The 14,248-nt window shown below is 38.5% G+C and overlaps 1 protein-coding gene across 1 annotated transcript in view; it reads right to left on the reverse strand.

Moving 5' to 3' along the window:
* LOC124721391 (cysteine-rich hydrophobic domain-containing protein 2) overlaps positions 1-11,772 on the reverse strand; it is a 44,488-nt gene extending 32,716 nt beyond the window's left edge. Inside the window, exons 1-2 of the mRNA XM_047246332.1 lie at positions 11,582-11,772; positions 11,132-11,342 (exon numbers count right to left, since the gene is read on the reverse strand). Of these exons, the coding sequence (XP_047102288.1) occupies positions 11,132-11,342; positions 11,582-11,703 (333 nt within the window). The 5' untranslated portion in view covers positions 11,704-11,772. The remainder of the gene's footprint in view (positions 1-11,131; positions 11,343-11,581) is intronic.
* Between the last annotated feature and the right edge of the window lie 2,476 nt (positions 11,773-14,248).

Raw genomic sequence — 14,248 nt, forward strand, 5'->3', positions numbered from 1 at the left:
CACTACCTTGGGGAACACTGGATATTATTTCTGTTTTACTCTATGACTTTCCATCTATTACTACAATCCGTGACCTTCCTGACACAAAATCACGAATCGAGTTGCACAACTGAAGCAATATTCCATCAACACGTGGTTTGGTAAGAAGACTGCTTGTGAGGAACGGTGTCTAAAGCCTTCTGGAAATCTAAAAATATGGAATCAATTTGACATCCCCTGTCAATAGCACTCATTACTTCGTGCATATAAAGAGCTAGTTGACTGTTGCAAGAACAATACTTTCTGAATCCATGCTGACTTCGTGTCAATAAATCAAAGACAACCACCTCTGTGTTGTAAACACTAAATTATGAAGTAACTTGCTTCTTAACATCACAGAAGGTACATATAGCTTTAGTTTCAAAGCTAAAAATGTTCTCTGGGAATTATTGGAACTAACTGCATACCTTTACATTCTGATCTGTAATGTTTGGCAAGTTTGAAGAGTATCTTTTTTTCCTACATTCTTATGCAGTTTCTATTATGTATTATAGTAATAAACCTGTGACACACTGATACATTGTGTTTAACCATTATGTGTATGTTGTAAAATTTAAAGTACAGTCAAATTTAAGGAGACCTCAAGGAAGGTTTTCGACCAGAACAAAGAATTGAACACGTAAATAAGCAATCAAATAGCAGGAAATCTATTAGCTGATGTGGTGAATATTTAGCATGTGCCTGAAATGGTTTAGGGGTTTGTCCACATTAAATCCAACAACTTTGGTTAGTTTTTTTATTTTTTGTACATCATGTCACAGTTATCTCTGATATTTTAAAAATATTTTACAATGCCCCAATACAATAATGTTAACAAATACTACCATGCTAGTCCTTTTTTAGTGAAGGGCTTTTGAAAAAAATGAAGTTACTAAAATGCAAACAATTTCTTTTCTAAAATCTCAAAAATCCCTCTTTTATTTTCTCTGAAATATGTGCATTTACTACAAATTTCTGATTGCCTTTGATAATTTTAAGATGGGGAAAGGATGTGTTGAAAGGGAAATCAATTATTGACTATACCACTGGCCCACACTGATTTCACTTAATAGTTCCTATTACATGGAATAGCTAACCACACTGCATCCTTTTCTTGTGGACTACAGTGAGGATAACACAGAATTGAAAACATCTGAACTGAGCCTTAATTTCTGACTGCTTAGAACACAACACACTGGCATACGTTTTCCTATCAAAGGTGGTCTCACTTTTAAAGGAAAAATTGCCAAACATAAAAGAAATGTGTTCTACTGGCATGTGACGTATCAAAATAACTTCTTTTGCAAATACACCCAATGGCAACAGCACATGAGATTGCACATTTTTCTTGTACTGATCAATTGTATGAGCTTTCCTAAGACTATTTGACAAGATGGTGATTACTTAAAGTGTGTCATGAATAAAGTGTTTTGTAATCGCAATGTTTCCATGGAATTACTACATGCAAAATATGTTCTACTTTTATGATGGTAATGCCCCACATTATAAAAACGAAGAACATTTTCTTATTCCATGTCTTCAGAATATTTATTAAAACAAGGCTTGCAATGGGCTTGGGGCTGGCCGGTGTGGCTGAGAGGTTCTAGGCGCGTCAGTCTGGAACCACGCTGCTGCTACACTCGCAGGTTTGAATCCTGCCTCAGGCATGGATGTGTGTGATGTCCTTAGGTTTTTTAGTTCAAAGTCTAGAGTCTAGGGGACTGATGACCTCAGGTGTTGTGTCCCACAGTGCTTAGAGCCATTTGATTTTTGCGATGGGTTTGGAGGCACTGTCGAAAGACTTGGTTCTAAAGCAAGTTTACAGAGATCATATGAAAATCACATCCTAATGCCTAAGGAGTTGTACCGTTTTCCATAAAAACCCATTCTTGGCATCCACTTTGAATTTTGAACAACAGAGGAACAGACAATGCGACAAGCTACTGCCCTGATTCATCACTTCTAAAATCATTGAAGGTACTCAAACTATTTTCTTATTCCTGTGCCTGAATTTCATACTGAAATTAAATAATACTCCTTAATGGTAAATCATTTATGCAAAATCATTTCTAAACAGCATACTTGCTCAGAAGATTTGACTGTCAGTGAATTCAGAGGTGGGCTGCAAGATTTGTTACCAGTAGGTTTGAACAACACGCAAGTATTATGGAGATGCTTCGGGAACTCAAATGGGAATCACTGGAAGGAAGGCGACACACTTTTCGAGGAGCACTATTGAGAAAATATAGAGAACCACCATTTGAGGCTGACTGCAGAACAATTCTACTGTCACCAATGTGCATTTCATGTAGGATCACAAAGATGAGATTAGAAAGACTAGGGCTCGTATAGGGGCATACAGACAGTCGTTTTTCCCTCACTCTATCTGTGAGTGGAACAGAAAAAGAAACGACTAGTAGTGGTATAGGGCACCCTCCACCACACACCATAAGATAGCTTATGGAGTAGTACATTGTGATGTAGATGTTACAAATGCCTAATCCAATAATTTAGTTCTTGAAGTTGATAACACATTGCATACTTTCTCAAAAACGACCACACAGGAAATTCGGCATTAGTGTTCTTTATCCAAAGGGACCTATTGTTACATTTTTTATTCTTTTCCAAACCTACTGGAAAAGTGTAAACAGTGACTTAGGATAAGATACCATGATGAAAGCCTAGAATACGTCAGTGGCATACTTAACTGTATTGTGCAGGAAAGTTGTAAGTGCTTGCCGAGACACACCAAAGCAATGAAAGAGTGTTTCAGCTGTCAGGGTGGAAGAAAGAGTGAAACATTTCTGTGAATTAGGATTTTAAATTTAATTGCTTCTTGTTACAGTCACAGCTATTTAAATTGAGCTGGTATCTGGTAACCTAAGGAAAGCCTTGTGACCCACGATATATTCAAAAACAGCAATGAGACTTTCTGACAATAAAGATTACAATTCTTTTAACTGCTGTTTGTATTACTCGCAGCAATTTAACATGTGTTTTTAGCTCCAAACCTATCTCTAACTTTGTTATTCGCAATGGATTGGGAAAAAGCAATAAATACTTCTGACAATGAAGATTATTAACGTAATTCCTGCTCGCCTCACGTGCAGCAAATGATGCTGTGCAATTAGAATGCTATCTAACAACAGTTTCTTAATTTGTGACATGTTTGGAAAATAGTGAAATATTCGGTACAAGTAAGTTTATTATAATAGTTTATGGGGGAGGAAACCAAACAGCGAGGTCATTGGTCCCACTGGATTTGGGAAGAATGGGGAAGGAAGTCGGCCATGCCCTTTCAAGGGAACCATCCTGGAATTTGGCAGGAACAATTAGGGAAATCAAGGAAAACCTAAATCAGGATGGCCAGACATGGGATTGAACCGTCATCCTCCCGAATGCCAGTCCAGTGTGCTAACCACTGCACCACCTTGCTCGGTGCAGTATTTTTGTGAGTGAAACTGTCATATTCCAACCTAACCCAGACCTTGGACTGACTTTCAGAATCATTGGCTTTGCCAACACCCACGCACACTTTCACATCTGCCAAGTAGTTGTGGCATCAAAATGTGTTAACAGAATTGCTGCTCTATTTAGGAATAATAATTAATAGTGAAAACAAAGCAAAAATGAAACTGCAACAAATTTTATTCATTTGGACTAGACACCAATGCAGCCGCCTGCAAAATACATAAAAACAAGCCCGACAAATTTCCATTTTGTTTCCTCCACACACATTCGAAGAGACAGCTATCGAAGAATGTCTTGCACTGTCTTGTGCCATACTGGGACCTTTAATGGCACCCTATGTGCTCTCTATTGTATTTGAATGGGAACCAGTCTTTGGATACTTGAAAGTCAACTTGTGATTTACATTAAGGTCTGGAAACCCTTGTTTTTTAGACATTTATATGCGGAGAAACTGTCAGATATCACTGTTATCCTTGGCAAAATATTCTCTTGAATAATTTTTAAAGGAACAGCTTTTGAACGCCTACACACAACAACAGCAAAAATTTGTTTGTACCTCTCTGGATACTGCCAAACACGTATCTTCCAGTTTTTTTGTATTCCATCTCCCAAACTACTTCATAACGAGCTGAGATTCATCAATCTCAACAATCTGCCATGTTTCTCATTCTGTCTCAAGCAGATTTCCACTTAAACTTCTACACAAAATTGTCTCCCATCGAACAGTTTGCTTGACCAAATCCAGTTCTCGGTACGTAAATTTTGATGTACGCTCATAAATCCATAAATAACTTCTAATCACTTTCTACTTTATACAGGGTGGTCCACTGATAGTGACCGGGCCAAATATCTCACGAAATAAGCATCAAATGAAAAAACTACACAGTATGAAACTCATCTAGCTTGAAGGGGGAAACCAGATGGCACTATGGCTGGCCTGCTAGATGGCACTGCCATAGGTCAAATGGATATCAACTGCGTTTTTTGAAATAGGAACCCCCATTTTTATTACATATTCGTGTAGTACATAAAGAAATATGAATGTTTTAGTTGGACCACTTTTTTCGCTTTGTGGTAGATTGCACTGTAATGGTCACAAACGTATAAGTACGTGGTATCACGTGACATTCCGCCAGTGCGGACGGTATTTGCTTCGTGATACATTACCCGTGTTAAAATGGACCGTTTACCAATTATGGAAAAGGTCGATATCGTGTTGATGTATGGCTATTGTGATCAAAATGCCCAACAGACGTGTGCTATGTAAGCCGCTTGGTATCCTGGACATCATCCAAGTGTCCGGACTGTTCGCCGGATAGTAACATTATTTAAGGAAAAAGGAAGGGTTCAGCCACATGTAAAACGTCAACCACGACCTGCAACAAATGATGATGCCCAAGTAGCTGTTTTAGCTGCTGTCACGGCTAATCCGCACATCAGTAGCAGACAAATTGCGCGAGAATCGGGAATCTCACAAACGTCAGTGTTGAGAATACTACATCAACATCGATTGCACTCTACCATATTTCTATGCACCAGGAATTGCATGGCGACGACTTTGAATGTCGTGTACAGTTCTGCCACTGGGCACAAGATAAATTATGTGACGACGACAGATTTTTTGCATGTGTTCTATTTAGCGACGAAGCGTCATTCACCAACAGCGGTAATGTAATCTGACATAATATGCACTATTGGGCAACGGAAAATCCACGATGGCTGCAACAAGTGGAACATAAACGACCTTGGTGGGTTAATGTATGGTGTGGCATTATGGGAGGAAGGATAATAGCCCCCATTTTATCGATGGCAATCTAAATGGTGCACTGTATGCTGATCTCCTATGTAACGTTCTACCGATGTTACTACAAGATGTTTCAGTGTATGACAGAATGGCGATGTACTTCGAGCATGATGGATGTCCGGCACATAGCTCGCGTGCGGTTGAAGCGGTATTGAATAGCATATTTCATGACAGGTGGATTGGTTGTCGAAGCACGTTGACTGGATCTGACGTCGCATTAATGTGGTATTCACAGGTAATCACGCAGTAACAGCAAGCGTTGTCAGAAAGGATAAATTCACGAAGGTACATGTATCACATTGGAACAACCAAAATAACATGTTCAAACGTACCTACGTTCTGTATTTTAATTTAAAAAACCTACCTGTTACCAACTGTTCGTCTAAAATTGTGAGCCATATGTTTGTGACTATTACAGGGCCATCTATCACAAAGTGAAAAAAATGGTCCAACTAAAACATTCATATTTCTTTATGTACTACACGAATATGTAATAAAAAATGGGGGTTCCTATTTTAAAAAATGCAGTTGATATCCATTTGAACTATGGCAACGCCATCTAGCAGGCCAACCATAACGCCATCCGATTTGCCCCTTCAAGCTAGACAAGTTTCGTTCTTTGTAGTTTTTTCGTTTGACGCTTATTTCATGAGATATTTGGCCCAGTCACGATCAATGGACCACCCTGTATAATTGGCTGCAACAATAACAAAAATTCTCTGAAACTCACAACCACGTGAAAAAAAAGTGAACAAGACAATGGTTTAGGCAACTTATCATTTAAATATCTTGTTGGGTACATAATACATAAGTAATAAACATGTTTTTCAATTCATGGGAAGCCCAATACCTCAGCTTGTGTTTGATGAAAAGGATGGTTTCAGTTTGTTACTGATAGATTTTAGTTCTTTTGCTTCATATGTTTTTATGTTTCATGAGACCATACTTTCTCCATATTTAAATGTGAACCACTATTTGTATACATAGGCTGCATAAGGAGACTTCTTTTCTTTTTAGAGAAAGTAGCACCTCAGATTTCCCAATTTTTTAAAAATATTTTATTATAATCAAACAAATCTTACAGTATTATTTTGATGTGAATCAAATTAAAGCTTAAACAAAGCCCTTTTAATGACATAAATTTCAGCTGCTTAGAATCATTGGTATGGAAGCCGTATGCATCTTTGTTTCTTGACTTTTCCAAATAATAATTTTTTTTCCATGTCTTGACATTTGAAGAGCACAGGATCAACACATTAAAATAACATAATCTTTAATTTACTCCATGGGTGAACACAACTGACAAAAAATAATAAATATTGGACAATATAACCCTCAGCTGACTTAATATGGACCAAGCCTCTGGTAATCAATAAAAACCCTGAAGCTGGATAAATGATTCGTTATCTGGAACTGTTCTATCCAGAAAAACAACCAAATCTTTTGCTACATCATTCTGCTCAATTTGACAGGTAAACTTAAGCCAGTCATGAACGCAACAGGTTGATTTGAAAATCAAAGTGTTCTCATCTGCAAAGGGGTAGTATGACCTCGACTATCTTTGACTTCTGAAGAAACTTATCAAACCGTTTTACTTAAAATGTAGTATGAAACACTGTTCAATATGCCAAAGCAATGTCAGAGGTGAAGATCACAGAAACTGTCATGAAAATTCCACAGGCATGTCAAAGGACTGAACTTTAAACTTTTGGACTTATAACATTTACCAACTCTGGCACGAATTATAAGAAGCCAGTAATGTGTATTTTATGATGTTGTGTCCATACATGTACCTTGGCCCCTATAGTACAAATCTTCAAGGAACGTGATGGACCAACACCGTATCAAAAAATATGCCCCCCCCCCCCCAACACACACACAGAGAGAAAGAGAGAGAGAGAGAGAGAGAGAGAGAGAGAGAGAGAGAGAGAAAGAGAGAGGGGGAGGGGGGTAGTAGTCTTAAGCCAACAGAATGACAGAGGTCTCAGCAAAATTTCCTCAGGTCATTCTCCGGCATGTAGACCTAGAGAAATACTGTCCGTGAATAATGTTTCTGCTACCTACGACTTTGACAGTTCTCTCATACTCTAACATTCAACAGCACAACGGGAACATACAACTGAATCAAAAATTTCCTATTTAGCACTGTAGCTCATTGACAACTTCCAGGTGATAAATTGCAAGCATTTATAAAACTGTATTCAAATATTTTGAATATTATGCAAAAGCACAGGAACATCAAGACTAATACTTAACCCGCAATTGGTAATAATAAAGTATCTTAGATTATCATCATAAACTTCTTCACCTTTAAACCACACTACATCCATGGAAAGAAAAAAATCCCCCAACACTACACAAACAACATGCATTTAATGTCTAACATGAAAGAAAAGTAACAGACCGTAATTATGCGTTACTGATGTAAACTGTTTACTGGGAAAGAAAACAATGAATATGTGATGCTTCAAACTCTGGATAAAAACAAGAAATTTCCAAACTTCTCTTGCACCAAAATCTCTCCCATTCATCCATGCATGCAGTGAGAGTCCAACTAAATAACATTAAAAACATTCCGAGCCTGCATACATCTTAGTACTGAAAAACTTTATTACATTTCAAATGTGAATGTGCACATCATTTGGCGCATATTTCCAAATATACGACCATTCAATACACCTTCTTAAAACACAGTCAACACCTCTATGGGTGTGTCAGCCAACAGGACACGTTCTACAACTTTTAGGCATATTGCAGTTGTCTAGTTTTTGTCTTATTTTATAGATCAACAGTAAGTTCTATTGGACACAAGCCAAACTGTATTGAGAAACCTTTGTGAAGTCACATCTTCTTTTAGTCCAAGTTACATAAAATCGTATTTTGCTGCAGAAATAGTAAACGGTCAATCAGTTGCAAACTGGAAGGTTTAGTAAAACCCCTTTACCATGGTTTCACTGTTTTTATAAAAAATGTCTTCTTCAGAAGGAAATTTAGACAACCTAAGTAAGTTACCAGTAAAAATGTGTTAAGATTATATATAGACACACACAGAACCACATCTCGTCAACAAAAACAAAAAATCATTCTGACTTATTGAATTACATGTTGTGGCAAAGGTATGTTAAAATACAGCTGACAGGCATCAGTCAAACATACAATTTCACCTCCATAATATATTAAAACACACAATACATGGTTATTGTCGCATGATACTTCCAAATCAATGTGCAGCTAGTACACTAGTGTTACATATGCAACACTTGCGCTAAAGAAAGCTTCTGGCAAGAGAGGGTACTAGCAGTATGCACAAGGAGGGTGCATGGTAGTGAATGAAACTTTATCAAGCGAAAGTTGCTTCAAAAGTTAAAATTAAAAACCCGCTCATAATCAGCTGTGTACACATTTAAAATTAATGAAATAGTAACAAATAATAAACTATCAAAAGTAATTGTAGCAAAAACAAATTATGTAAAACTATGAATAGTGGAAATAGAAACAATAGCAATAGGAACCAGGGTGGGGATGGCAGGTGGGAGGAAGAGAGTGAAAGGGGAGAGGAATGTGGGCAGAGGGAGGGAAGGAAAGAGATGGTGAGGGATGGCACGGGGAGGGGAAGAAGATGGTAAAAACGTATAATACTCTCAAATACAACACAATTGAAAAAACTATGAACATAAAACCTCTAGAAGTATAACTTACATCATAACAAAGAAGAAACGCAAGTACCACTAAGCATTAGCAGGTGAGGAACATGACATAACCTACAGTCACACGGAAAACCGCCATTTCCCTGCTATGTTAACAAAAGTAGAGGTCTGAAACTGTAGACAATTTATATTTTTGAGTTGAACCTGTTTATTTAAATCTGATCCATCTTTGTGAGTAAAACATATAAAATACAGAAAGCCTGAACAAGTTATTTTGTATTCGTTAACGAGATTTGTGTGTGTGTGTGTGTGTGTGTGTGTGTGTGTGTGTGTGTGTGTGTGTGTGTGTGTGGGCTCGCGCACATGTCACTGTTAACTTGCTTAGATTGTCTATATTTCCTTCTGAAGGAGACTTTTGTAAACATTGAAACCATGGTAATATAAAGCTTCTAATTTGCAACTGGTTGGCTGTTTACTATTCCTACAAGAAGATTTCATTCTACAGTTGCTGCTACAGCTGTGTACAAAATTATAAAATATTTTGTTCATTGTTAAAAGTAGAACTGCTTGACAATTTTAGAAGTTTTGCTTTAAACATAGCAACCTCCACATTTACATAAAATTTACATTAGTAGAAATATAGAATTGCCTGTTAGGCCTATCTATAGACAATTCACTGCAAATAACCTATAGAATACCAAAAACACCACTTACACTTTAAACAAACAAGTTTCAAAAATAGATACACCTGCTTTAATCTGAGTTAATGTAGACATCCAAAACAAGTGTTCTGCCCCTTTTCTTTTTCGAATATTGTCCAACAAACGAGAAATTTGTAAACAGAGCAACTTAAAGAATGACCTGGGGAAACAGTACACACAGTTTACAGTAATCTGTCTCTCCTGTGAAAATTGGGTTTATATTATGAAATTACATGCCTCACTCAACTTTACACTACAGCAGTCTTAGCATTTGACAGATCCATTTATGATATCAGATCAGTACAGAACACTCTTCAACAATACAAGGAATAAATGTAACCACTCACAGGATAGGACCTAGTTGACTTATTGAAGGTGTTTGATTGTGACATTCAATATGTTCTATTACTGAAATAAAATATTTTTGGGCTACATGTTTAAGCACATGACTTGGTAGGTTGCTATATAAGAAAGAGGGCACAGAAAATTACACTAGGACATTGAGATTACTTCACAAACACAGACAACCTATCACCTGCAAGGGGCAAATCACAATGAGAGTGCCACAGGTTTCTTGTTCTTGCACTGTAGTAATAACTTGAATCAGGAGGCAAAACTAGTCCCTTTTGCAGATGATACATTATGCATTGTTGTCAAACAATACACAGATGTATCAACCTGGGAAATTTCCCATAACTGATAAAATTGTTAACTGATTTTCCACAAATGAACTAATTCTGCACTTGGGAGAGTGGGTAGGGAGGAGAGAAGAAAGAGCTTGTTCAACTGTTTTATTAATTTTGTATACTATCACCAAATAACAAACAATTTAGGTTTACCAACTTTTGCCGTAAGAATAACTGTAAACTTCAAAAACAAAGAAATGACTAAGATGACTTTTTATTCGCTGAAGTCATACAGTACGGAGCGTATACTGCAGTAATTCCTCACATAAGCAAAAAAGTATTCATTGTATGAAAGTAAGTAATTAACATAATGTATGGGGTTGCCATCTATATCTCTTGAGGACATCGGTCTAAGCAATTGGGGAGTATTAACCACAGCTTTAAAATGACTCACCGGTGAGATCTGTTATTTAAACACAGCATTTCTAGATTAACAGAGGAAAAATGATCTGCACTTTACTCCAGTGAATCTAACAGAGAGAGGAGTGAAAAATATAGCTATGAAACTCTTTAACAATCTGCTCATGGAAATAAAATGTCTAATAGACAGCACAAGTATTTGCAAGTACATAGGCTTGTAATTTCTTCTAAACAACTATTTCTTTAAGGGATTCTTGAGTATACATAAGTAATCAATTCAGCACTTGAACATTTCCAGAAGAATACAGGTTTTTTATGGCCACCTTAGCAAACTATAGCTCAATTGAGATGTTCTGAATCATAACACTTAGGCCTATGGTGAAATGATGAGCATGAGCTACAGAACATGCAACTAAATAACTGAAAAACTTGTTTCACTCATACCCGTTTGCTGAGGCAGATTACAGGCCACAAGGAACAGCCTAACGTGCAGCAACAGCAAACACAGCCACAAAACAGCCACTTGACGTTGACAGGCAAGGTTTTCTTCAAAACACTGTTCACACGCATAATTGTTGCCTTGTATTCTTCCGGAGCGACACGAGAAACAAGGCCATTTGGGAATTCTGCTTCAAACCTGTTGCTTAACCCAAACCTGCCAGAGAACAAAAGGAATGGTTAATATGCATATTCCACATTGTTTTGAAGACCAACAGAGCTTTAACGGCCTCACACAGGACTTGTCGTAAATATGTTTATCAAGATTATAACAACATATTTCTCACTGCACTTCAGTTTCACGTTAAGTATACATAAATATACTATTATTATGCAAACTGTAATCACTGGTGCGAACATGAGCTTCCAAATATTCCTGAAACGCGCAACACTTACACCGTCATATTGCCTGCTCCACGAACAACAACTGGGTCTGGGACAAGGGTAACATAACTTTCTTCATATGGAACTTCAGCCTCCTCTTCTTCTTCTTCGTAAATTGCATCGAAGTCAGCCATGACACTACATTTATGACTATGTTGAGAAACGAAATCAGCATCAAAACAAATAATGCGTGATATGCCCCCTGCCAACTCTACGAAAATGAAAGGCTGCTCACTGCTGAATGGAACCAAAGATGCTAAACGGTTTGTAACAGCCCGTTCTTGGCAATTAATACTTTATAGATAAATCTCAGCTCTATAAGAAAAAGTCCACGTAGCCATAAGGTTCTACCCAAAATGGTAAACAGAGTGCATAAGAAAAGTAAATAAAATCAAGCAATCTTCTTATAGCAGTTAAGAAAATTTTAACTACCTGAGCATCGTTACACTCTAATCCGTGTTCTAAACTAGTGCTCAACGTTACTTCGGAAGTTTGTTTTAAAATAGTTGTGTGACCTAGTGGCACATATTGTTCAGGAAATTCTTCATTAGTGTAGCAATAATGCCTTTAGTTGCTTTACAGCTATTGGAAGTATTTAAATCAGTCTGTTTGACAACTAGAAAATATTAATTTAAATCACCATACGAATTTCGTTTTATTATGGTTATCAGACGTCCTCTTTTTACCTGGACGTGTCCTCTTTCTTGGACCCTAAAAATTGTCCAGGTAGGTTTTCAAGAAAGTGGAGAAATGTTCTTATTTTAGAGTTACACAATTGCTTCAACTTGAAAGTGCACAAATACAACTTTCTGAACTCTCAAAATCGCAAAGTCTAAAGGACTGAACCTTTCTTACAACAATGTGGTACTTTTTCCACGCTTTGATCTTTTCTATGTCGCCGCCGCGCCGAGCTGAAGTTGCGATTTCAGAGCAATTGAAATAACTAGCTCGGCAATTATCGTGAAATAGGAGCTGCGAGGTGGTCTGGTAAAAGCATTACGTATGCAACAATGCAAAGCTACCTCGGCTTCTAATAATTTCTAACTAGAATGATTATTTTCAATTGCTCTACGCTCAGTTGCTTGTTGGTTTTTGTGAAGGGAAGCACTGTTAATGTTTAATCGAAATCATGAAAAAAAAACCGCAAATGTGTCTCTAGTGACGAATTACAAAAACGATTTCCCGACTACAGGACAGGAAGAATCAACTCTGAGGCAGAATGCCGTATCTGTCCACCTGGTACATTCGTTTCAGCTGCTAATAATGGTAGGATTTATAATCTTGCGGCCGTTTCTATGTAAATAGCGTATTATGACACTGGAAGATCGCGTATAATAGTTTAGCTATTGTTATACTGAATAACCTACAATACGGTGTATAATTATTATTTGCATGGGGGTAAGACCTTGAAGACCACCAAAACACTGGTACACTATCTGATCAAAAGTATCTGGACCCTCATATGTAATGCGAAACTGGCCATTAGATGCCAGGAGGGGCGAACCCGCCGGTATTAAAGAAGGCGGGGAGTTTCGTTTTCTCAAGTATTTGCAGTCGAGCAGCCGATCCGAACAGACCGCTCGCTGATCTCTGCACCTGGCGTAGCTGCCCGATCATAGATCTACGGAGTGGCCGGTAATAAGCTGTAACAGGAATGACTGCGAGTGATCGTCTTCGCTAGCTGAGTGGTCAGCGCGACAGACTATCAAGGGTCCGGGTTCGATTCCCGACTGGGTCGGAGATTTTCTCCGCTCAGGGACTGGGTGTTGTGTTGTAATCATCATCATTTCATCCCCATCGACGCGCAAGCCGCCGAAGTGGTGTCAAATCGAAAGACTTGCACCAGGCAACGGAAGGCCCTATTCCGGAGCGCCGCGAACAAACGTAAGCCGCTTAACGCGTCCGAGCGCTAAGCGGCAAGAGCTTCGGCTCAACTCACCGCAACCTCGGTTGCAAAACCCCCCAGCGGGACTGTCCTGTTCTTTGGGAGGGTTTTTCAGTGTCAGGGATCCGTTCACGTCGGATAACCTCGCGTACAGTAGGCCGCTCTCTTCTTCCCGCCCACTCTTGCGCCGCGAGTCTCGGCCCGGCACACAGTTTTAATCGCCGGCAAGGTAGCTCAGCGTGCTCGGTCAGAGGGTTAGCTACCCTCCGTAAAAAAAAAAAAAAAAAAAAGTGAACGGATCAACAAAGAACCTGAACAGCTGTCATCGGACGTCCGCCACGAACAAATTAGCCGGCACGCATAGTTCCGTTTCAGCCGCGCTCGCGAGTGGTCGCTGTTAACTGTTGCGCTGCACTTCAGCGTTTACATCGCTGTACTTGTGCTTCGCCGAGTGCCGTCCGTCCGTTAATCTCCGTGTTTGTTCCTGTTACTTGTGATCTGATCGCTCTTTCTGGTCTTGCTGCTGCTACTTGGAATTTCGGTTGTTTAACCGAAATTGCTTCGCTGGATTAACCATGGCTATAAATCTCAGGAAGAATACTCTGGTATTTGCTTTTGACAAGGAATCCTGTCCTGTTCAACCGACGTCCCTGGAAATAGATGACTGGATTACACAGGTAATTGGTCTAAATTCTGAAACCGTCAATACCTGGCAACTGGATCAGGAAAAATACTGTGTTTTTGTCAAATTAATCAGTGCTTCGACCGTTGATAAAGTGTTACGAAAGTGGAGC

The sequence above is a fragment of the Schistocerca piceifrons genome, chromosome X (genome assembly GCF_021461385.2).
Source record: "Schistocerca piceifrons isolate TAMUIC-IGC-003096 chromosome X, iqSchPice1.1, whole genome shotgun sequence".
Lineage (NCBI taxonomy): Eukaryota > Metazoa > Arthropoda > Insecta > Orthoptera > Acrididae > Schistocerca > Schistocerca piceifrons.